General features: G+C 41.0%; 1 protein-coding gene and 1 long non-coding RNA gene across 2 annotated transcripts in view; both read right to left on the reverse strand.

The window, feature by feature from the left end:
* chinmo (Chronologically inappropriate morphogenesis) overlaps positions 1-24831 on the reverse strand; it is a 39441-nt gene that overhangs the window by 3730 nt on the left and 10880 nt on the right. Inside the window, 5 exon segments of the mRNA XM_070276737.1 lie at positions 12-159; positions 218-1062; positions 1125-1342; positions 4652-5299; positions 8538-8600. Coding sequence (XP_070132838.1) covers positions 12-159; positions 218-1062; positions 1125-1342; positions 4652-4769 — 1329 coding nt within the window. The 5' untranslated portion in view covers positions 4770-5299; positions 8538-8600.
* Positions 7163-7929, reverse strand: LOC138925813 (uncharacterized). The gene is made up of 2 exons (XR_011442034.1): positions 7483-7929; positions 7163-7421 (listed from the first exon to the last, which is right to left on the reverse strand). It is a non-coding gene; the product is annotated as an uncharacterized lncRNA (long non-coding RNA).

A 24831-nucleotide genomic window follows, 5' to 3' on the forward strand; every position in this document is an offset into this window, starting at 1 on the left:
TAAAAACTCACATCAGTTGATTCATCCATCAGTTCGCGATCGTCATCGTTGGCCTCGTTGGCACTGCCGTTGTTGCGCTCCGACTTCACAATGCGATCCAAGCCACTGGTGGCGTTTCCATTGCCGGCTGTGGTGCTGGGACTGTGGTTTTCATATCGACTACAGGATGGGATTAGTTTATAAATAAAGAATGGTATGGAGTCTCAAGCGAACTCACCTGGACTGCGGAGAAGCTCGTTCCGAGTGCATGGTATCTGCCTCGGTGGGCGCGGTGGAGGAGGCGCTGGACGAGGGACGGTGGTACGGTGGCTTGTTGATGGGACTCGGGCACTCAGACAGAGAGTTCTTGGATCCGTCACGAAGGACAGAGCCGCGTTGCTCCTGCTCGGCATACGGGCTGCGCAGGGCGCGCTTCCGCAGAGGTTCATACGAGATGGGTCGGTAGATCGGAGGAACATGGGTGTAGCCCATTCCGGAGGAGCTGCTGCTGCTGCTAGGATGCATAAGGGAGTCGCACTCCTGCTTCAGGCTGCCGGTAGATCCGCCCAGGTGGAGAGCGGCGCCAGCACCGCTGCCCAGGCTAATCGGTCCGTTGTTACCTCCGCCCACGCCATTGCCTCCCACTCCGCCGATTCCCGATCCGGCTCCGGTTCCCGATCCTCCGCTCAGCGGTCCAATACCAGCCGCTGTGCCACCGATGATGTTGCCACCGGCACTGGTGCATCTGTCCAAAGCATTGGCACTGGCCGCCAAGGCGCTCAGTCCGCTGGCAGCCACACTGGCCGCTGCTGCCATACCCCCGGCAGCGCTCAGGGCTCCGGCCAGGCTCAGTCCATTACCGTTGCCCAGACCGCCGGGTATCGAGTTGGCTCCGGCTCCGCCGCCACCCATTCCCACGCCTCCTGCGCCCACACCGCCGTGGACGATGTTTCCGCCGCCGCTCAAGCTGTTGCGAATGCTGCGCCTGCCCGTCGGCGAGTCCAGGGGCGAGGAGTCACCCATGTGTTGTTGTTGGGCCTGTTGGGCCGCCAGGCGTCCCGTCTCAGTGGAGAGGCCTTTGACCTGAAAGGAGTGACATTTGAGATCCACTTTCCATGATCTTTTGGTTTAAAAGGCAATCTTACCTGCAAACTCTCAGCAGACTTGAGGAAACTGTTGAGTGCCTCCTGGGAGACATGGACCTCGCCCTTGTACATGAACTCGAGCAGAGCGGCCATGTTGTCCGGCGTGGTAGCCTCCAGGATAATGACGCACTGGCCATTTGTGGGCGTGTTCTCGAACAGATCGGCGAACTTTTTGGAGCAGGCCGCCAAGATAAGTTTGTGTGCTTTGAATACTGCGCCTAAAATAAAGAATATAAGTTTATTAGAATACGTTATAATATTTTTGAAGTTTAAAAGTATCTAAGGCATGCCTTAAGATTTGCCTAATTTTCCTTTTAAAGCTTGGCCCATAAAACGATGCCAACAGGTTGCGCCAAAAACGCCAAACCGAGACCTTGAACTCATAAAAAATCATGTCAAATATATACTCGTATTCGCACTCACACCATTATCCCAGCATACCCTCGAATACATACATAAACACGTACAAGAAGGACAATAAAAGCCGCAGCAAGGAAATGATTTTCTCACACACACACCCACCCAACCAAGTGGCTGCTTTTCCTTTTGATATTTGTACATGAGTGTCTTTATGGGGCTTTGGTGGGTGTGGGTATGGGTGTGTATGTGTTTGTGTTTTGGGTGCTTGGGTGGGTGAGTCTGTCTGAGTTATTATTCAACATCAATGTCGTCTTGGTCCTGGGAGTCTTTTGTGTAGGTCCTGCTACCTATACCTGACACACAAAAACCAACGCGGCGTATACGCAATGTAAGCTAAGTATATTTTCTTCTCTAGGTCTGAGTGGGTGGTGATGGCGCGCTACTACAATTTTTCACGCTTTTCTTTTCGACTTTCTCTTGTTTCTTTTTCCAGATTTTCGTCTCCTTTTTTTTTGTATCTCCCTGGTGGAGGTGGAGGGTGGTTTGGAGGTTGAAAGTTATGTCTTTTTCTTTATGGGGCACTTGTTGTGCTGGCAGCGAGCATTACTTAAGCCAAATTAGAGCAACATCGCCCAGCAGTGGCTGTGACAGAGATGGACAGCTGCTACTCTGCCACCGGGTGCAACAGGGAAGGAACTAGAATTTTTATTTACCGCCGACACTGTTCATAAATATATCTCAAGTTTGACACTTTTTTCTTTCGAAGGCACTTTGTGAAATTTTCGTAGCAGCTGAAGCGAAAAAATGCATTAAAAATATTCCTCTTTTTTTTTGTTTGTGGGGGTTATCGCTATGCGTGAATTTCGGCAGAATTGTGTCAATTCTCGCCTTTGGGTTCTCCCCTGATAAGGCCTGATAACAAATACATTTGGGAGGCAAAACAAAATGACATCAAGGTCAAAATCAAACGCATTGCAAAGCACTCGGAAGTGATTCAGGCAACGCTGCGTATGCGCGATTTACGGCGTCACTCATTAGCTTGCGAATGGAATTTTATTTCGTTTTTCGTTTCGAATTATATAATCTTTTGCTGATTTGTGCTGATTAATATACCCAGACTTTAACGGACTACGCATATTGCACATTCGGCGGTACACACTTGTTTACACTTTCGATTCTTTTTCGTTCTCGTGATTATGCTTCTGTGTATCAGACGAGAGTTTTTGTGTTTTATTTCGTTGGTTGATTTTCTAACACTTGATACAACAGAAATTGGGTCACAATCACCACAAAAGAAACGCAAAAAAAACGCACATATACATACACTCGAAACGATACTGATACAAATTCATACTCCGATATGTCTGTATGGCCTGGCCTTGATAAAGAAATGTCATATAATATATAATATATATGTATACATATATTTTTTTTTTCAGCTGGCGTGCGCTTGTTTACGTTCTGCGTTGGCTCGTGTTCGTTTTTTCGTTTACTCGACAATTTGTTTTGATTTCGGCTATTTTTCCACTATTGCCAATATGCACAGTATGGCAATAACAAGTACTTGTACTTGGGATAATCTAATCGTATCTAATGAGTCATGATTAGGAGAAGGCATGGCTACAAAAATGCATCCTTCTTAAGGACCAGAGTCACCCTTAAAAAGTGAATCATCCCCCAAGTAAACCAAAAACATAGCCCCAGGCTAAGTAAATGTTCATTTGGGTAAAAATGTTCATTTCTCAAGTGCTAAGCCTGCCCCCAGAACTCCTCTACTTCAAAGCCTTGCACTTATTATCCTTGCAAACAAAAAATTCCAAAAATATCCACATGAATATTAAAAACAATAAAAAACATACGTTATTTGCTTTTGTTCTCGCAGACGGCCAAATATTTAATGCTTCATTTCCAAATGGACAAAAGACAAGAGTGGTGGGGGGCTAAATCAAACATAACAAATGCAGAATTTCGGATGGACTCCCATATCCAACAAGCAGACCTCGGGAAAATATTAAAAACCACAATTAAAAGCAGCCAACGCAAAAAGGGGTTAGAACCAGGGTGGGAGGTGGCCAGCCGGGAGGATAACGCTGGAAATTTTAATCAAAAGTAGTACCACTTCGATTGATATGAATGACAACGCGGCATGGAACAGGAAGCACGGAAAAGGGTTCCAGGATTTGTCTAGGCTTTCGCGATTTCTTTTTTTTTTTTGGTGTTTGTGGATGTCTGCGTATGTCCCACCCACTCTTAGCCAAAACAACCCAACCAATAATCCTAGAACGCGGTTTTTTTTTACCCACTCAACATTCAATCAATGCAAAAAATCCATACTTACGCACACATGGCGTATGAGTAATGTTTTGTGGGTAAGAGGGCTTTTACTTTAAGGATCCTGTTTAAAGAATTTAAATATTTTCAAGGTTAGGACATGAAATGGCAAACATACTCTACATAATAATCATAAAAATAAGCCAAGATGCTTGAAACACCCAACGACCGGCAAGGGAAAATATTTAAACCCAAATCAAGAGCAAAAGAAAAGAAGGTTAACAAGGGTCCCACAACACAACACAAACACATAATGAAGCTCCCAAATAACTGACCTTAGCCAAAGCCTGAATAAATATATGTATATGTATATATATTGTTTGTGGCTCACACACACACACTCTCGGATAACAGTCGCTATATAGGTTTGCCCGCATTTATTCGGCATTTAATAAGCCAGCATAAAAACTGTAGTATAGGGCCGTAAATGAACTAGTAGACAGACGGGCCAAAAGGAAAATGGCTGAGCCCGACTGACAGACAAGGACGAGACAAGCCATAAAAGCAACTTCGCGTCTCCATCAAGCCAGCCAGCGGCAAAAGGGCCGAAAAGAAATCAATGTCTGGTGGCTCGTCAGCCAGGCTTATTAACAAAAAAAAAAATAAATAAAAGGAAAATAAACACAAGTGGAAAGAAAATAAAAGGCAGGAGTCTCGTAGGTAAATAAGAATAACTCAATTGGAGGAGGCTCTGATGGGGAAAGTCCTTTTTTAACGCGGAAGTAAAAGCTTGATAAGAATACAAAAATATATATGCTAACAAAGTCAAGGCCAGCTTTGATAATATTTCATAAAAAATACATGCTATAATATTTATAATATTTTTTCAAACTTACCATCGCAGGATAATATGACATCGGCCAGTAGATCCGATTTGAACAGATTGGAGAATGTTATTGCCAAGTTGGAGGAATAACTGTTCCACTTGAGGCAGAACTGCTGCTGTGGATCCATTTTGCCAGCAGTTGTGCTTGTGTCTCCGTTGCACCGCCTATATCTGTACCGTTATCCTTAGTATCCTTGCTGATATTATTTACTTGCAGGATGCAGACGCCAATGCAACGATGTTTCTTGCAAATGATTTGATGTTTTAGTTGATTTTTCAATTTAAGATTTTGTTTTTGAAGTTCTTGGTTAGTGATACGAATTTGTTTGTTTGTTATCGTGTTGCCAAAATGGAATTTCGTGGAATTTTGTAGCTGGCAGTAGAGCATAAAAGCAATTCGGCCGCTGCAATTCCTTAGCCAAAGGGAATTTTGCAATTGATTATATAATTTCTTGTTTGTCGTTCTTCTCGTTCGCGTTCTTGCTCTCGTTTTTTTGGCGTTTAATTCCGGTTTACGGAGTACTTCCGCTGCTGTTGCTGATAATAGATTTGGTGATGATGGTGGCGTTGGCATAAGAAATATACCGAATTATGGTTTATTTAAATTACGAACAACGACACACTACAACGACGAATCCGAATCCGAACACGACAAATGCTGCAACGAGAATGACGAAAATTATATTGTGCGATTAGTTTCAGTATCGATGCGTTTGACATTGAACTAGATGGCAAACCCAATGCCTGCTTTCTCAATCTCCTTTTAATAATTAAAATACAAAAAAAAAAAAATACGTTGCAAGTTGCAAAAGGGCTATCGGAAAACAATTTCAGCGCCCAATCGAAGTAGTTCCGAGAAATACGTTTCCCCAAAACTCAAATTTCAAAAGCCAGGCTGCGGCTGCGATATAGAAACTGCATCACATTTGTGTTGGTAACCCTATATATCGTTGGCCTGCAGCATTTCCGACCAATTTATTAGAAATTAATCGAGCATTTAGAAAGAACCCAACCACCACTCCAAAGCCAAGGAAAAAAAAGTTAAAGATATACGATTCAATTCTGGGAATTCTGGACTGGCCCAGGAACTCTCAAAAATGCCGCCGTCCAAAGGCTTTGATGCAACGCGAGCGAGAAACTTTCTGATTTCTGACTCCGTTGACTTTGTTTCGTCTACGGTTTCTAAAAAAATAAAAAGAATCCATCCTCCTCTGTCCTCCATCCTACTACCCCTTGCCCCATTATCCTGTTTTCGGATTTCGATTCCTGGAAACTGCAGGTGAGGCTGCTGTCATCGTTGCATGGGATGCGTTTGTTTTCTTCGAATTTGTTTAATCGTTAGAAAAATGTGGACTCGCAACTTTTATGGAAGCTTCTCCATAGCTTCAGTGTTCTTTATTTTTTTTCTTTCTCTGCCGTTTTTTTTCTGTTGTTGGCCATCAAAATCAACGGTTTCGTTTCAATGACGAGGGGTTAACACAAAAAAAGGAAAGATATCGGTAAAAAGCTATTAAGAAATTCCTGGGAAGTTTGCAGTTTTTGGAGTCCGACAACAGGAATTCACTTCAGCGAGGAGGTGTGGTTAGAAGCTGCCCTTGAGGGCCAACAAAGAAATCGATGCTACTACCACAAAAAAATACTTTTTTTTTTAAATAAATTTTTATACAGTAATTTGTAGTTCTTTGTAATTATCTATTTGTAACCCAAATAAATCTCTAGTTGCGTAACTATCATCCCCCTCTATAAGGACAACCCCATAGAAGGATATGCCTTTTACAAATCCTTAGAGGCATTTCCTTTATTTTTGCACTTCGCTGGCTTCCTCCTCTGTTTTGCGTTCCAGAGCTTTGTGAGCTCAACTGTACTTGCCCAGCTTTGGCTCTACAAGGACTACAGAGTCCTATTGTTGCTGTCAGAAGGGAATACGCAGCGAAATTTACGCAGCTGCATTTGAAATGCTTTTTCAATTACACAAAATGCCTAAGAAGAATAAAAGAAAAAGCCAAAGCCAAAGCCGAAAAATAGATCACAATTCCAGTACACACACACCTGAATGGTTGAATTCTCAAGGCGAAATCATAGCTCAGGTATCTGGTAACCTATCTGCCTTCCAAAACAAACAACCATCCACACAGGCGGCAATAAATGTGCGAAATACACAAGTAAACAATAAGGAAGAAAAAGAAAAAAAAACGCGTAAATCCTTTTCACAAACACAAACTCAGATATAGGATATGCGTTCCAGGAACACAACACATCACACATACAATGAAATAAAAGTTGTTTTTCTTCTTGGGTTTTTGGATCAAGAACTTGTAGCTTCAGGGGAGGTTAAGGGGTTGATCCTGTTTTGCTTCTTCAGGTCATCACAAAAAAATAATACGAAATTACGCAATTTATTTAAAATAAACCAAAAACGATTTGAAATAGTATCTATAACTAGCCTAAAAGTAACATTTATTTTAAACTTAAAAACCCATTCAATGACTTGTTTACTGAATTCTCAAAAACAACATTGAAATGCCATAAAAACTTGAATATTTAATTGTTATATTTTCTTTCATCTAATTGACCTTGCGCGCTATTTAGACAAAAACGTCAATTCAATTCCGTGATTCACATTTCTGTCGTTTTTTTTTTGATTATTTGTTTTGAAGTGCATTGGAGGCAGGCAGCATATCTTGAGTATTTCATGGATACATTTTCGTTGTTCTGGTTTCGTCTCAATGGCAATTAGCTTTGGGATATGACGCATTTTATTATGAAAACATTTCGGATGTCTGTCACAAAACGCATTTGATTAAGGGTTGTGCAATCACTTTGAGTTTATTTCATACTCACAAAGAGACTATAGTTTATAAAGTGAATCCTTCCTCTTTTGGCAAACCTTGATAGGCCCGAACGTACGCGTCAGCATAAAAATTATAAATAATAGAAACATTATTTGGACAAAGATTTTCAAGAAGTTGCGGCGACGAGCCGAAAAATCTGTTAAAAATCTCTTGGGCTGCATTTCTCAGATATTTTTATTTTTATTAGATACAGATACGCCTTATAACACAGCCAAAAGATATTTGAGACTGAAACCAAGACTTACTTGATTTAATCTTGATTTCTTTGAAAACACAATCCCTTTTTTTTCTTAAAGAATTCCTGACAAAGACAGCTCTTGTCAAATGTTGGTAAACCTTAATAGACCTGTTGGCATAATAGCCTAGAACCCCAACAGATGTGCAGCCCAGAAGATCTCTGAATAAATGTCATATTACCCAGCATTGCCAGTGAAGTAAACTCGCCACGGGTGGCATTCCACATCAAAGCTGTTGCATAAAATTCTGTAATACGAGTTGCTTCAGAGTTACAGCACACACATGGCTGGAAACGCAGCTGGATGCCCAGAATCAGGTGCATTTGATAAACAGCTGGGGAATTGAGTAACTTTTGGCTATTACAGGCATTGTGATGTCATATTGCATAAATCTGTGGTGTGGCAAGCAGATTAGCTCTAATAATTTTCACCGAAAAATGTACCCTACTTTATAGAGCTTTCCCCATCAAGTGCCGGTCTGGTAATTAGCCATGCACGCAACTGCAACCAACTTGAAATGCAAGTCCATGGCTTACAAATGAGTTACCATTAGGTTGAAAAATAAAAAACAGTTAACACAAATGTACGGTTGACAGTTTCGGTTAATACGCTTCGCTGAACAACCAAAACAAAAATACAGAATTGTGTTAAGCAGTCTAGTATTTGTATCTTCAAGATACGCTTCCCTTGTCGCAATTACATTTGATTTTCTTTATTTTGTTTTTATTGTTGCTTCTCCCCTATAGAAAGAAACTTGATAGGTTCCCAAATTAATTGTTTTTAGAAACATAATTAGACGGGGACTTACAACGTCATTATAACATGGAAGGGAGATGGAAGTCTTCCACAAAGCCAGAACCCACATAGTTACCTGCAAGTAGAAAAAATAATAATAAAAATTAGTAAAAGAGTCAAAAGAATAAATAGTATTTATAGTATAAGAGTCTCTGGATCTTTGCCTTTTAAATACCCATAATAGATGGTTAAGTTTCGCTTGAAATCGAACCCTCAGCTCTGGCGGGCATTCAATCACGAGAAACAAGGCTCGACAGACAGGCGTAAAGTGGCAAAAACTGTCGACCCCACTGCCCTGAGAGCCCATCCTCGGCCCCCCTGCGTTGGCGATGGCGGCGGGGCTGCGCTCAAACCCAATTAAAAATGTCAAAAAATGGGGAATACCTGTAGGTAGTTAGCAGTTAGCGCACGCAGTAAATATTCATCACGCCAAGCCAGCAAAATGTTGGCTCCATGGGGGGTATGGGGTTTAAGGAGCGGGCCAACGGAGGTATCGAATCAAACATCCTGGCGGGGTTTCCGAAAAAAGCGGGGCTTTTGGATGGGGGGCCTGAAATCCCTCACCAGTTTTTCAAAAGCGCGTCACACAGTTTAACTTTTCATTTGGCGCGGAACTTGGCTGCTCTTCTAGGTTTTAATATTTTTTTTGTGTTGTGTTGCTTTTCTGTGGGTGGTTTATCCTTCTCCCAGCATCCTGGTGGGGTACGGCTACTGCTTATCAGCATGAGACGCACACATGTCAGGACACAAAACAGGAGCCAGGATACACAGAAGAGCAGAGTAACTGGAATGCATTGTGGACGTTGGAACAATTGCGTTCTGTATGTTTTCGTGCCTCGTCAGCAAAATTAAAAAATAGATACGCAAACGTTGGCCTTTCGTTTTTGGTAAGAGGGGGAAGGGGCGAGGAGTAACGGGGAACCAGGGCTAACTGCCAAAGTTGTATAAAAGAAAATGTTGGCTGCCACTCTTGCCACTGCCACACATTCCCCACTCGTGTCTCGTTTGCCGAATTCAAATGTCACACAAGGATCGAAAGGTACGCATGGCCAGCTCTGTCACTCCACCCTCCTCCCGCCCCCCTCTCGGTGCGTTGCTTTATTGCAAAAATACACAACAAGTACGAAAAGTGGGAGGGAGTGGGGGCTGCATGGACCAAACAACAGCTGCTTGGGTAGCTGGCCAGGTTTTTTTTTTCTTTATGAGAAGGGAAAATCTAATAGAAGTAACACAGCAGTTAGGCAGAGGGTGTCCTGCCGAGAAATGTCACTGGTCCTGGCCGATAACTATTGCCAGGTGGGTGTGGAACAACACCGCCCATCCATCCTCCCAAAAACCAAACCAGACACGAAGCCCCGGACCCACAGGATGAATGGTCACTGGGTAGCTGCCTTTTCCCCCAGGACTGTGTATTTTTTCCCCCATTTTCCAGTGCGTCTCAGTGTCTGGGGCGGAGAATAGCCCGCCCAACCTCTATTTCCATCCCGGCAGCAGTGCGTTGTGTGTATTTTTATTGTATATATCATTGATGAATTCGCCGATAACAAATCTCAATCAAATGTCAAAAAGGTAACTGGCAGGAACGTCCACCGAACGGACATCCTTCCCACTCTACTTTCGGCAAATGTTTTCCAAACCTACACGTTGTAATGTTGCAATTTTCACGCAGGCCACGCGTCGTATACGCAATTGTTTTAAGCAATTCCGTTGTTGGATCGAACACCAACGGGCAGGGGATTGTAAAGGTTGACAGCTGCAGGTGGGCAATACAAGAATTGACCTCTCACCATTTGCCTGTGTAACCTGTGTGTCTGTGACAGCTGAAATTGTCATCTTGAGTTTGAAAAGTGACAGTTTTTAAAACAGAAGCTGGGGAAAGTGATTTAGTTATTGGATTTGGAAGTCTAAAATGCATTTGATTTGTATAAATATTTCATTTTTCAGATCATTTCTATTATTTTTGAATTCTTTTTCAAAATCTCACACCATTTTCAAAGCTAATCCATTTTTTTTAAGTCCTTCCAAACTCCCCATTTGATTTCCTGTTGTTTTTTCGCATCATCACCAAATTAAATAAAGCTCAATGACAAACTTCATTAGCCAAAAGATCAACTGGCCAAATGGCGAACAACAAAAATAACCATCCACCTCCTATCCTTAACCCTTTCACAGACTTAACCCCTTGTTTTTTTTTGGTGTGTGGTAACTGGGCTTTGTCCGGCGATTGGTTGGCCAGAAGGAGGATTGGCAGGCAAACGTTATGCCAAAAACTAAATTAAGATTGAAATGTAAAACTGAAAGCGTTTTACACAATTATTGAACGCTTCAGAGCCAGGGCAGAGGGCCGGAAAGGGGGTTGGTTACAGCAAAAACCACTCCGACAAAACCAGAAAAGAAAAATGTGGCAGGGACATAGCATACCATACCGTGCCGCCTGTCGCGACATTTGACAGACAATCCACAGTGCGAGAATCAGTCGAGTGCATAACTTACAAATCCGTAAATATAAATTTTCGATTCAAGGGGATGTGGATGGAAGGATGGATGGATGGTTGGGTTGGGTTGGATTGGGATGAAGCCCCGGTCTAATGAAGGTTGTCCGTCCAGCCCCCAAAAACTGCCTTTGTGGCATTATCACTCCAGCATGCATTTTCTAAATGAAAATGGGCAGAGGAAGACGCTAAATAAATCCAACAAAAAAAAATGGAAAAGAGAACAAAAACAAAGAACGGTCTCAATGTATGGAAATTTCTGTTCAATCACAAATCCAATGATGTTCGCTTCGACGCATTTTGACAGTTGGAGCGACGACGCACAGGGTTCGTTTTTTTATTTCCTGGCTTGAGTCACTTTGATGAATTTTCACTGTGCCTGCTCCTGGCCAGAGCCCCAACGATTGTTGTTTGTTTGAAAGGCTTCGTTGTCCTGCTATCCCTTATATATATATATCCTCCTCTCATATCCCATCGATGGCCCATCTATGACTCCACTTTCCTTCCGATTTTTCCCCATTTCCCCCGATTTTTTTTTTTAGGTCCTGTTAGCCCTTTCTTTGTCCATCGCAGTGCATTGATTAGAATGTTTGGACTTGAGTACGTAAATATTTTTGCTTGCTTGTCAATTAGAACGTTAAGCTGCTGTTGTATTTCCATTTTGAGAGTCTGCAGTGGATTGGAATTAGAAATACAAGAGCCGAAGACTGAAAGCATTGTTGGATGGCTTTTTTCAAAGGGGGTTTATGGTTGAAGAGGAAAGGACTGCATTCTATAGGGTCTTGGGTAGAGATTCCAGTTTTTTTTAGAAAACCAGGAAGAAGTTAATCAAAATTTAGGGATACACAGAATAGGAAAGGTAAGGTTAAGCTAAGGCCCCATTCTTTCCTAAATTATTCTCCCATCTTAAAGTCATTTAACAAAAAAAATCAATATCCTTATTCTTGGAAACTTTTTAGACCTTCTTTCGTATTACCCAGCCCACTTTCATTACCGAAATTTCCTCTTCGTGGCACAAAGATAACACCTGAGCCCACCTGAGCCCCAGAGTGCTTCGGGGCTACTCAAAAAGTCATTACTTTAATCGAATTCGCATTTCCCGAAATGAGTGCTGGCCGCAGGACTTGACTGCAACGCCTCCTGCGGGCCCGAAGGATAACAGCCGAATTCTCATAAACTTCAAAGGCTAACAGGAGGAGTAGGAGGGTCAATGCAAAATGTCTGACAAACATGCAATTAAGTCGTTAATACTTCATCGATTTAATACACGCGGACAGGAGCAGGACACGCCGTTTTTCAGGACACCATGGAGGCAGCAAGGATTAAAGCATTAGCGGAATCGAGGATGAAAAAAAAACACAAAACAGCAGAAGGGGGGAGTGGAGATGCAAACGGAAACGGAAGTGGCGATAGAAACAGGACGATGGCAGACATTTGATTAGTTTGTTTGGACTCCCTCCGCTCTCAATCGCCTCCTGCGATATGCAATTACGATATAAAAGTTAAACAAACCAAAGGATACCCCGGTCTGACGGCCTATACGATCCGATACGATCCTGGGCGAGCGATATGCGTTCAAAATTTGAACATTTGATTAAAAACGCAAATAGATTTTGATGCTCAACCCGCAGCTCTCCAAGGGGGGGAATTCTGAATCTCCTATGTGCATAAAAAATTAACCATCAAGGATACACATTGAAAATACACCAAAAAAGAGGTACATTTTTTAAGCAAATAGAGCGGCCCAACAATTCATCAGGGGTACTATGACGTTTTTTGTATCTCCCACCTGTAATAAAAATCATAACCAGGAGGCGTGGCACCAGACACCGACGCACATATTGAACTAACGACCAACGGAGGGGGGGAGGCCTCAAAATGGGTAGTGGGAGGCGCCGACCTCCCCACCGCCCGCATGTCTGTGTAAAAAGGTAAAAACCAATCAAGAGCATCAATAAAAGGCACGTCAATCAGCGTGTGGCATGGTAGTAGGCTCTCTAACATTTTTTCCTCCTCCTTCAGAAACAAAAAAAAAATGTGAAGCTTCTGCTCAACAAGCACGAAAAAATCATATTTCCTGGTCCTGGGTCCCGGTCATGCGTGTGTGTATGTGGATGTGTGGGCGCTTTTTGTTTTGTCCTTTTTACCCCACAGCCCCCCCAATAGCCGCTGTTTGTGTATTTTGGCCTTTTGTCTAGCTCTGGCAACGCGGTTTTAGTTCAGTCAAGCTGTCATATCGACGCTTTTGCATGCCAGACCATACCAGACCAGACCAGAACCATACCAGACCTTTGCAAAACTCAAGGCCCTGTTCCCGGCCAGACTCTCGGCTGATCCTGCCCATCCTGTGGTTTTTTCGATGGTTACATATCATGATTTTTCAATAAATTCTACGTCCATGCGGCACTTTGCTCATTGAATTTTGAACAACGATATCCGACGAGTCTCAGAAGGATGAGGAAAGGATACCCCCCCTAAAGTTCAAAACAAACAATGGTAATGGATGTTGAATGATTTACAAAAAATGCCCCAAAAAAAGCCATGTACTTAATACTTAATGCATGAAGCTCTTAAAGAAAACTTTCCCTTAAATTCGAAATATTTTTTTCACATTTTTTAAAGTCCTACACACGCACCCCTTGACTTTCAAACAATTACGTTAATCAATTCCCTTGAAAAAAAAAATGGAGCTATAAATATTCTCCAGCTCTCTGTGGACTGCAAAGCATATCAAAGACTGCAAAGCCCTTGCAAGGACTACCCTCTAGTATGCCATACTTCATATGGCATAATCATAACAAAATCTGTCCAGCCTGTCCCCTCCTTTCCAGCCAAGTTCTTTGCTTACGCATTGCTGCATTAATGCGTATGGAAAACATTTTTTTTCGTTTTGGTCTTCTTTCACTTTTCGGTAAGCCGCATTCTGCGTGTCTCACTTGACGCGAAAAAAAGAACCCACAAAGTTTGGGGTGTGGTCTACAAAAAAAAAAAATCCAAAAATATATGAATTTAACAATGAAAAAAAAAAGGGGTTTCATATTCTGGGTATGGCAAGTATCAAATGCATATATGGCCCGACGACCATTCATCGAGATCCCCCCCTCAACTCTAGAACTCGAAACTTTATCCCCAGCCTCGGCAAGTCTGCTGCCAATTTTATTAATGAAAAGTCAAGTGATTTTCATTCAGCAAATGGGCGTGGCACAACCCACACGCATAACTCGTTAAGGGTGGTACTGGCCAAAAAAAATAATCACCATTGAATGACAAAAAAACAAATATTGTTCTATAGAAAATGTTTTGAATAAAAATATAAATATTTTCTGTAGGTTGGGGCCTGCTCTTTGAATTTCAATTAACCAATTAAATAATTTTAATGGCTTATTGTAATGGCTTACAAAAAATTTGTCATAGTTTGAAGGACAGGACTCTTGAAAGGACAAATTCTAATAAACTTTTTCTGCAATTCCTGTGCCAAAAACAATGCCAGGCAACGCACAGGCGCAAGAGCTTTCTAAGGCCTCCTCAACACCTCTCTTAGACACACGCACACTCACATAATTTATGCCCATGTACCAGGATCCCAAGGAGACCCAAAAGCACTCGCAGGACTCGACAGGACAAAAAAGGAGCGCACATAAAACGCAGACTGCAGCCCGAAAACGGAAAAACTGCGAAAAAATCAATTTTCTTGCGAGCCCCGCAGGACTAAGGGTGGGCTGTGTAGTGTGGTACGAAATTTGTGCGTTTTTTGGGGGTTGCACACCAACACACGCACACTCTGTGATATTGTCACGCACTTGTGCAGCAAATTGTCACCCAGTTTTGCCAAAAAAAAAATAATAATACATATAGACACATAAAACCCATGGGAAGTATATTCCGAGAAAGAGAAAGTTCAAAAATATGGTTCGCTTTCTTTGAAGTGCAAGAATGCAGCATAATTTTGGGCTAATGCAATTAGGCAATTATTAGAGTATATGTATGTATATGTAGGAGTACTGGTGAGCCTCGGGTGCGTGTGTATCCTGCCGAGTGTCCTGCGTCTGCTAATTACTCAGTTGCCGCACGCATTTGCCGCACTGAGGCACTGAGGCGTATACACAATCATTTTCGTTGGACGTGCATTGAATGAGCGGCGAGCTGGAGAATGGAGGATGGAGGATAAAGAGGAGAACAAAGAGGGGGAGATAAGAAGGAGAAAGTAACAAGGAGTAACAGGGGGGATATGCTCTCACATTATAAAGTATGGGCTAACCTTTCTGTCGGGCAATAAATAAAATGTTTCTTAGATTCCTTTATAAAGTGCTATAAACTTTATTTTTTTTAAGCTTTTTCTCTCTTATTCTTTATCCTTTTACTTTCTCTTATTTTCTTTCCTCAAACTTACAACAAAATGTCATTAAAGTGACATTTCTACCGCGTCACGCACTTGCCAAAAAAAATAGCATTACCAATGACGTAAGCAACAAAAGTTAAACTCTCCTGGCCTCTGTTATTAAAAAAATTCTGCAAAAAGGGCCCGAAGCCCAAAGGACCCCCAGTAGTAGTTGTTGTTATTGGGCAATTGCGCACAGGCGGCAACAAAATGTTGCAACACAAAGTTTCCCCCAAAAAATTCTGATGAGCCACCAAGGCGTGACTCTTTCGTCTTCAGCTTTTCCACTCTATGTAGGATAAATTTTTTCCTTTCTGCTATTTCTTCTATATCCTTTTTTCTTCGGTTGGGTTTTCCCTTGCAGATTGATGGGGAAAAGTGCTGCAACAACGAGGGGGCAGGGTGACTATCGAAAATGTGTCAAATTGAGGCAGAAACATTTCGAGGCGATTCAAGACGATTGCTTTTTTGTGGGTCTCGGCAGGAGCACAAAAAGGGCAAAAATAAAAAAAAGGAAACAAAAGGACTCTTTGGGATTGACAACAAATTATTTGCTCCTTGAAGGACTTTCGCCAAATTGTCGAGAAAAAGTAAAACTTTCAGGTGTTAACTTGGCAAGAAGGCAGTAATTGGAGTATCTGAGGGGTTTAAACTTTAGTTTTCAAAAGTTGTAATATTTTAATGAAGAATAAACTTTTAAAACTAAACTCTTAAAGTAAAAAAATATCTAAATATTTAAGACTAAGCTATTTTAAAAAAACATATCGACAAATCGCAGCTCAAAGCAACATTGTCCGGAAACTCCTGGCAACAAAGGCCCGAAAGTAATGGAAACCAGTTTTCCGTAAAAACCTTTCTTCTATTGTCCTTCAGGGCATTTCTTTTTTTTTTTTTTGGGTGGAAGGATTTTCTGATTGAGAACTGCAATTAGTTGGGCGGCAGGACACGCGCCGGGCCTGTCGCATCAGCTTAGCCTGGCTGTGTGCCCTGCGTGTAGTATGTTGCAACCCTTCAACCCTTGTGGCGATTGCAACAAAGACGCAACGGTTAATTAACAGGGACCGAAAATTGTTGCAGTTGCACTCGAGGGTTAGCCGGCGCCACGAATCGAATACGGGAATCCTTTGATGCTGCAGCTGGATTGCAGTCAGGGGATTAGAGGCAAGGATCTGCCACCCTAGCAACCCCTGACATAGGGGGTTGCATGTGCAACATGGGTAGCACAGCCGGAGGACGGTTCATTATCAGCACGTGCCCGAAGGATGTTTTTCCTCTTTTTTCCCGGACAAGATTTCCCCCCCTCAGTCCGTGCCACAAAAGCGCTGTTGCAGTTTTGTTTTCATTGCATAGCAAAGTGGCAGGAAAACCCAATATGGGGGATGCTACTGACGTTCCTTTTGGTTTAACTTTGGTGGTGGCTTAAAGTTTCGGTTGTTCTCTATCTGGCTCAGATGATGGATCTGGATTTTATGGTTTTCGGTTAGTTGGGGGGTGGGTGGATGGTTTGCCTCTAAATTGGGTAACGGAATTGTTTGGTCATGACGTGGCAGGTTTTCTCTGCATCTGAGCCATGACTAGCCAAAGATGTTGAAGATATTGTATCTCAGTGGATGACTTACTAGGGGTGGGTCGGTTGTAATCAAGTTAGTCCAAGAGATGATGATTATTTACCTGGAAAGAGAGATAAAAACGAAATACAATTAGTTTCTTTTTTTTGTTTTGGGCTTAGTTTGTAGAGAAGCCTCTAATGCATACAAAGTTTTTTATCCAATAAGAGGAATGCACAACCGAATCGAGCTGGGGAACCGAAGGCACTTCGTCAAGCGTAAATATTTCCAACAACGAATTAAAATTCAGTGCACAAAGCCGAAGCCACTTGCAAAAAAATTGCAAAAAAATGCAACGATAACAAAAAATAGCGACGAAGTCGAACCGAACGAACAATGGCAACTAAAAGCGATCGTGGCGATGCGAAATAAAATAAATGCAATGCTCGTGCGAGTATCTATGTATCTGTATCTGGTAGGTAGCTCTGTCTCTGTCGGATGATGCACAAATGTGAGTGCCTCGATGCATTCTGATTGGACGCGCACAAATGGCCAAGAGACTACTATTATACGGCTAATAAGAAGAATATTTTTACTGTCCGGGTGTTAGTTAATTGTTTTTTGAAAGCAACAGAGAGTTCATATCTGTGGCGTGGCAGCACCTGTTTCCAGCTGATTTCGTATCATAAGTCATACCCCATTCGGACTATCTCACTTTGTCTCTTCGTTCAATTATTGCATAATCCAAATTAGAAAAAAAAAACTAAAAAATAAAAAAACATCATCGACAAGAACAAAAACCATTCACATGCATGTTATTTATTCGAGTGTGAGTGTGCTATCTGAACACGTATCTGTTTAGTGTTATTTTTGTTTTATGGCTGTTTTATATTTTTATACACTATTGCTAAACATATACACTTGAAGAAAAAACAAACACAAACAAAGACACATGTGTGTTGCGAGACCCTCGTCGCAATTTCCGTAAATTTAACCTACATTTTGATTTAGCTTTTTTGGCAAAACAACAAGAATTAGAAATTGCAAGCATTTGGCGATAAATGAGTCAATAAGAGAGAGAAGAGAATTGGGGGTTTTTTTTGGGGAAATTTCCCAATTCTTCCAAGAGGAAATCCGCTTTCTTCTAAAAGTTCTTTTGCCTATTATTCATCATACTTTTGTTTATTTATTTTATTAAAAAATTATTTTAAAAACTTAATCTTTTATCTCTCTTTTTTTATAATTCTCTCCCTCTCTCAGCGAATACTCAAAGCAAAGCAAACAAGCCCCAAAAAATAAAACAACAACAACGATAGTGAATATCGCGAATATTCGCATGCACACAGCCATCTAAGTATCTCTATCCCGCTCTGGCTCTTATGTACATTTGTTTAAAAGCGTATCTATGTATGGTTGTATGTACATATGCCTATATAAACGTACATATCTTGTTTGTTCTAAGCTAACCCATACATGGGCACCGCGAAACAAGGTCAAATGCAGTTTATTTTGCTGAATAGCAAGAATAAGCCAACAGTTGTTTGGGCTACGTATCTGTGAGATACTTTTTTTAAGGGGGTGGAATAATTCTAATTCGAATAATTCTAATTCTCTAAAATAATTCTTCATTTATAATTTTTTATATTTTTCATACAATTTTATTCAATGGATCTTTTAAAAAAGTATGGATGATCTATAAGATACAAATGTATCTAAGAGGTATATCTTTGTCGTATCTTCTACGTCAAAAAAGCTTTCTTTTCTTCTAAAATTTGTATTTTTTTTTATGATTGCATTTGTGAGTGTGTTTGGTTACTTTTTGATTTATCTTTTCCGTTGTTTTTGCTTTTGTTGTTGCAGCCTGCCACTGCCACTGCGCTGGCATCTTTGCCCCAAAATGTTGTTGTTTTTTGTACAATTCTTCTCTGGGTTTATTCGTTATCGGCTTTTGCCTTTTTCAAGGATATTCGGCGCCATTTCTTGGGCTCTCCTTTGTATTCTGCGCGTGTGAGAACAACAACTTTTGGGTTAGTCAGTCAAAGGAATTCCTGGAATTAGTCGCGCATGCATGAAAGGTGAGAAATAAAGCCCAAAAAAAGATCTCCACCAAATTGGAGAACTAAGAGTGTGTTTGTGTGGGGGTTGTTTGAGTGTTTGGCTGAGAATACCAAATTGAATGAATTGAATAAAATGTGAATCAATTAAGCAATTAATGCATATGATGTATGCAAAACGATGAGAAACTTTGCCGCGATTATGGGGGAAGTTTATATACAAGGAAGTATATTTATTTTATAAAAAAAACAGATCTACACTTGCCAAACTCTTCACTGATCTCCACTTTCTGGCAAATATCGCACTCGCCGAACGACAATGCACAAATAAAATTCAACTAAAATAAAAAAGCCCGAAACATCGGGGTATATAGAACTCATACACCCGCAATAAGGTCGATCTAGTATGTGTGGGATACTCGATTCCGGGAGACTGGCAAACAAAATTATTTACTTTGTACGGCAAGGCAAACCCCCCTCAAAAAGTCAGTGAAGGAAAAATAAAGAACGCATTTTGGTTCCATCTCGCCCGCTCTCTCTATAGCACCTCCTCCATCCCCCCAGTGGAGATCTCCGACTGGTACAAAAAAACACACACACACACTAACAAAAAAATATATAGAGAACAGCGCATTTGCTGTTATTCATCATTGACCTTGGTTGCAATCTTTGAGTGTGTTTGTTAGCTCGCCAAAAAAAAATTTCAATTTTTGTTCAGTTTTTTTTTGCGATTTTTGTTGGCGATTTTGCTTGCGCATTTCAAGTTTTCGGTTATATAGATAAAAAAACAAAAACAAAATAAAGGAGATTTGTTGCTTTTTTTTGCATTTCAAGTTATGCAAAGAAATAGATTTTGCTTGTCAATATTTCATTTCGTTTTAATGCAGCTGAAAAAAATATTACTCATACGCCACATGGTACGGAGTGGAAAATTTTTCTGCCCGAAAAAACAAGTGCAACTTTGTTCAAATATTTGGCCAACCTGTTAGTGCAAAACAATTAATAATAAAAAAACGAACCTGGAGAGATATGCGAAAAAATAGCAAAGAAACAGTTCCATTTGACATTGACGGACACGCGCAAAAAAAATGGCGAAAAACTAACAGAAGTTCGGGAGACTTTTTGCAATGAAGTGCCCGCCGCCGCCACAATACACAAAGAAAGCCCTGATGGGAAGCAAACATCCAAGTAAGAGCCAAGAGCCGCAAAAAAAATATCTAAAAGCCAAAACAACAACAAGAAATTCAAAAAAATTCGTTCGCACTGCACACAAGTGTCCCAATTCCACGAATCCCTCATTCCACGCTGCTTCTGCCAAAACAAAAAAAAAGTTGGAGCAAAAAATAATAATGCTAATACATAATAATAAGAGACAGAAGAGCAAGAGCGTCAACTGAACACAAACAGTTAGACAGACTACAGATACAGATACGGATACGGATACGAGTGCGAGAACAGATACAGATACCATGACAACAAAGTGCAGACAGAAGATAATGATTAAAAAAAAGATACAAAGCATTGTAGTATAGTACTAGAAATATTAAATACATTTAATATTTTTAATATATTTATTAAGAACCATTTCATTTAAAAGATTTAATATTTTTGGTGTATCTCTTTGCCTCATAAATGTCTCCCCATTTTAATTTATGAACTTGCATTCCATTTTATTAATCTCCCCAACCGCATTATACCAGTCTCATACATATTTATGCCGGCAGTATATACATTTATTTGCTCTATTATGTCATTTTATTCACCTCCTTGGACATTTGTACACTTATTTAGCCACAATTCATTGGACTTGGTCTAATGACGTCGAAATTGTTATTGGAATTTGTATTTATTTACGGAAGCGTTGTCATTTGTTGTTGCCACAGTTCTGTCTGGCGATATTTGACATTTAATAATGAATGCATTAGTTGGCTTTAATTGATACTAGTTTTAAGCTAGACTTTTGTAGATATTATTAATTAATATTAACTTATGTCCCTGGCAATTATTGTAAGAAGCTATAAACTATAAATCAAGCGCGTGTTCAGCATTTTTCAACTCATATTTTATCAAATTAAATTTGGCCATGTTAGACTAATTAAAAGTCTCTAAATGACACGAGCTTTATTCTCATTGCAGCCAGTTTATATGCATTATCCACTTATTCTCCGATTCTCAGATATACATGTGTGTGTACTTTGTGGTTATTTTTAGCCGCTACTCAGTCTGCTTCATGATTAACTTTTTTCCAACCATATTATTTAATTTTTTCTTTATTTGTTTCAGTGATTATCTCATCTCTGTGTGCATCCGATGGTCTTTTGCGCAGAAAAATAAACAAGTTTTGAATAAAGCCGGCTTTTGCAGCTGCAAGCTTTGATTGTAATATCATCATTAATATCATTAAAATTATTATTCAAAGCAGTAGCTATCATCAAGATATTTCTTTAAAAAAATTTACAAGATAAAACAAAAACACGGAGCAGCTATAAAAACACTGTCGACCGACTTCGATGTCTTCATTTTCATTTTTCAAGTTCAAGTTCAAGATAAATGTGATTTTTATTTCACTTTCTGTCTGTTTCTGTCTTTTTTTCCTTCGCTGCCGTGCTTTTTCTTTTATTATTACTTTTTTTACATGACTCACAGATACAGATACAGATACTTTGAGATGCTCAAGAGATACTCTCTCCTTAAGAGTGTGTGTGTCTGTTTTTGCATAAAATTATTTTCATTCATATCTTGGAGTTTTTTTTATTTAAATAATTTAAGCCTTTATAAGCACCAACATTAATCATAATTTTAATTATAAAATTCACTTTCATCGACTTGAATATATTTTTATCTTGATATTTGCTCTTAACCCACCCACGAAGTGAAATGAGCAACAAAATGTCAAACAATTGATATTCAATAAGTGAAAGACAGGCTTGAAAATGTGGAATTTCTTTGGCACTTTGCAACGCCCACAAGTACAACAATAAAGTGTACTATATCCGAAAGGTGGATGTGTGTATCTTTGTGTTCAAAGTCACACTCAGGTTGTCCCAGACAGCGTTTGTCACGACGTCGACAGCCACACAAAAGGCGCTCAGAAAAAAAATACAAAAAAGACAAACATAAACCAACAAAAAATAAAATCAAATGTCGCATGCAATTTACTGCGAAATAAAAAAAAAGAGAAGAAATGATTGTATTGTCGCATGACTTTTACTTTTTTTTTTTTTATCATTTGTGTGGCGTGCAACAACTTGGAAGTGCGACAAATCGCGATTCCGCGACTGGAGGAATTCGGTACTGGGTCGCATTGGGTATCGAGGTCTGTCTGGGGTTAAGCCGGCGACTCGCGTTCGCGACTTGCCACGAAATCGAAAGTTATGACATTTTGGCAGCCAAACAGCGAAAGTGTTTAGTGTTCAGAGTGTGGGTGCGCCCTCGTCACCCTCGTTTCTCTTTTATTGTAAGTATCTCGAGTGTTAGATTTGTATCTACAAATTGCAGTTGACATAACTGAGTTTAGGGATTGCAGATGGCGGGAGGGAGGGTGTGAAGCTTACACAGCCCTTAAAAGTATGCAATTGTTTAGTGGTTGGAGCATATATGTATTTCTTTAAGGGCTGTTCTTTGAGACTGATTATCTTTGCCCAGAATGTCTATTGGAGAATGTCCTCGTATATCTCAATCCTGACTTGATGACTTATTGCTCTTCTCCCCATTTTTTTAACCCTTTTCCCTCCTCCCTTTGATCAATGCAGCAAATCACACAAATTAACTAGAGAAAACTGCCGCAGGACAGCTCAGAAATCCTAATGAAAAATTGTGGCAAAAAAAAACAAGGGAAGGCTTGGAGAAGAAATTTCATTAGAGTTCAAGTTGTGCAAGCCGCAGAAAAAAAAAAAACCCACAAAAGACAAAAACCAAAAAAAGGATGAAGGATAGTCAAGGAAACGAGGAAACTGGAAGGACCGACCATTGACAAGGATGATGTCCCAGCAATAAATTGCTCAAATGCATCGGGAGAGGGGGTGGTGCAGGAAAATGCAGGCAAATTATAGCCACAAAGCCGACAGGACTCGGCAGCCTGAACGTGTCAAAGGGGGGAAGCTATGCTGTAGTAAAATGAAGAAAATACTATAAACTACGAATACTACAGGAATAGACAGAGATGGATGTAGTCCTAGAAAGAGAGGGTGGAATGCAGGGAGACCAGGCCAAAAGCCGAAATGAATTTTCACTCATTTCCTTATCGTCTGTGATTTCCTTGCCAGACTTTCAGCCAGACGCAGACAAGCCAAATGAATTCTCTCTATGCAGGCGGCAGCCACTACACTAGTACGCCCAACACCCACCCACCCATCGTCCTTTTCCACCCCCTTACACCACCTTCCCCCTCTGGAGGTCCACTGTCTGTCGCATTGTCTGCAGGCGGCGCACAAAAAATGCATTTTGTTGCTTGGAAAAAAGTTTTTCCTTCCCCGTGCCCCAGGTCCTTCTTTCGAGTAGAAAGAGGAGGAAAAGTAAAACCCAAAAACAACAAAAAAAAAAGGAGGCAGGAGAAAAAAAATGGAAAAAAGGAAAATCAATGAGGAACAACATTGCATGAGGGTTGTATCCCCTGCATGGAACGTCATTATCATCATCAGTGCCGTGATCATCATCGGGGAGCAGCAGCAGCAGCATCAGGAACTCTGGGCTGTCATCATTATGAAACACAACAACCCTCGACTGCAGCACTTGGCCCAAAAGGGGGGGGCGGCAGCAGCAGCAACAGCAGCGGCAGTGGGGTGGCGGCGTGCAACCCCCAAACAAAGTGCAGAGCATACAGCAAACCCCCTGCTCTCTCACCCTCCCCCTGTCTGTCTTTCTCTCTCTAGTACTCTCTCTTCCCCATTCTCATTCTCTTCCTTCCTCCTTTTGTCCCTTTCTTCTTTCCACCGAGGGAAACTCAAAAAAGGAGCAGCACAAACTTTCACTTTTTTGCATGCAGAGAGCAGGGGGTGGCACACAAAAAAAATACTGAAAGAGGGGGTGTGGCTTGGGGGCCGTCATGCGGCATTTCATTTATAGTCGGTTAGTGCAATGCGCCAAAAAGCAGACAACACATATGTATAAGCCATAAAGCAGAGGTAGAGACAGAACGAGTAAAAGAAAAGAGAAAGCAGATACCGAGTAGAGAGAGAACAACTGCAGTTGCAACCCTTTCTTGGCGATGCAGCAATAATTCTCAAACAACAAACAACAATAAAAAGGCCAAAAAACATTTTAGCACAAAATGCAACTCTGCAAAAACAAAACTTTCAACAAACACACACATAGAGAGGAGAGGAATGTGGCAGGAGGCAGGATGCCTGCCACCAGAGAGGGTTGCTTAAACTCCAAAGCTTCGAAAAACTTTTACAACTGACGGGAAGATGGAAGCAATTTCCACATTGCAGGGCTACTACGTGCATGAGTGTAGATAAAAATATTTTAATTTATTTCACATTTGTCGACTGCAGTTGTTGGAGTTGCCAAACACACACACAGAGAGTGGAAGAGAGAGAGAATGAGTAATAGAGAAAGAAAGAAGAAAGCAGTAGTCTGCCACCACCCCCTTGTGTTTGCATAGACATTGCACATTGGCTTTCGGCGAGAGGTTTTCCCACCCAAAACCCAACCCCACCCACCCATCCATCCATCCATCCTCTCACATATGCTGCCGAGAGTCTGGCATTTTCCCATTTTCCTTCTTCAGGCTTTTCTAGCTTTTTTGCCTGCATTTGTCGCATGCAGGCTTTCCCAACTCTGGCAACCCCTATTGCAACCCCACCATGCCAGGCCATCCCCTCGAGTTTTCCAT

This window comes from Drosophila bipectinata, chromosome 2L, assembly GCF_030179905.1.
Source record: "Drosophila bipectinata strain 14024-0381.07 chromosome 2L, DbipHiC1v2, whole genome shotgun sequence".
NCBI lineage: Eukaryota > Metazoa > Arthropoda > Insecta > Diptera > Drosophilidae > Drosophila > Drosophila bipectinata.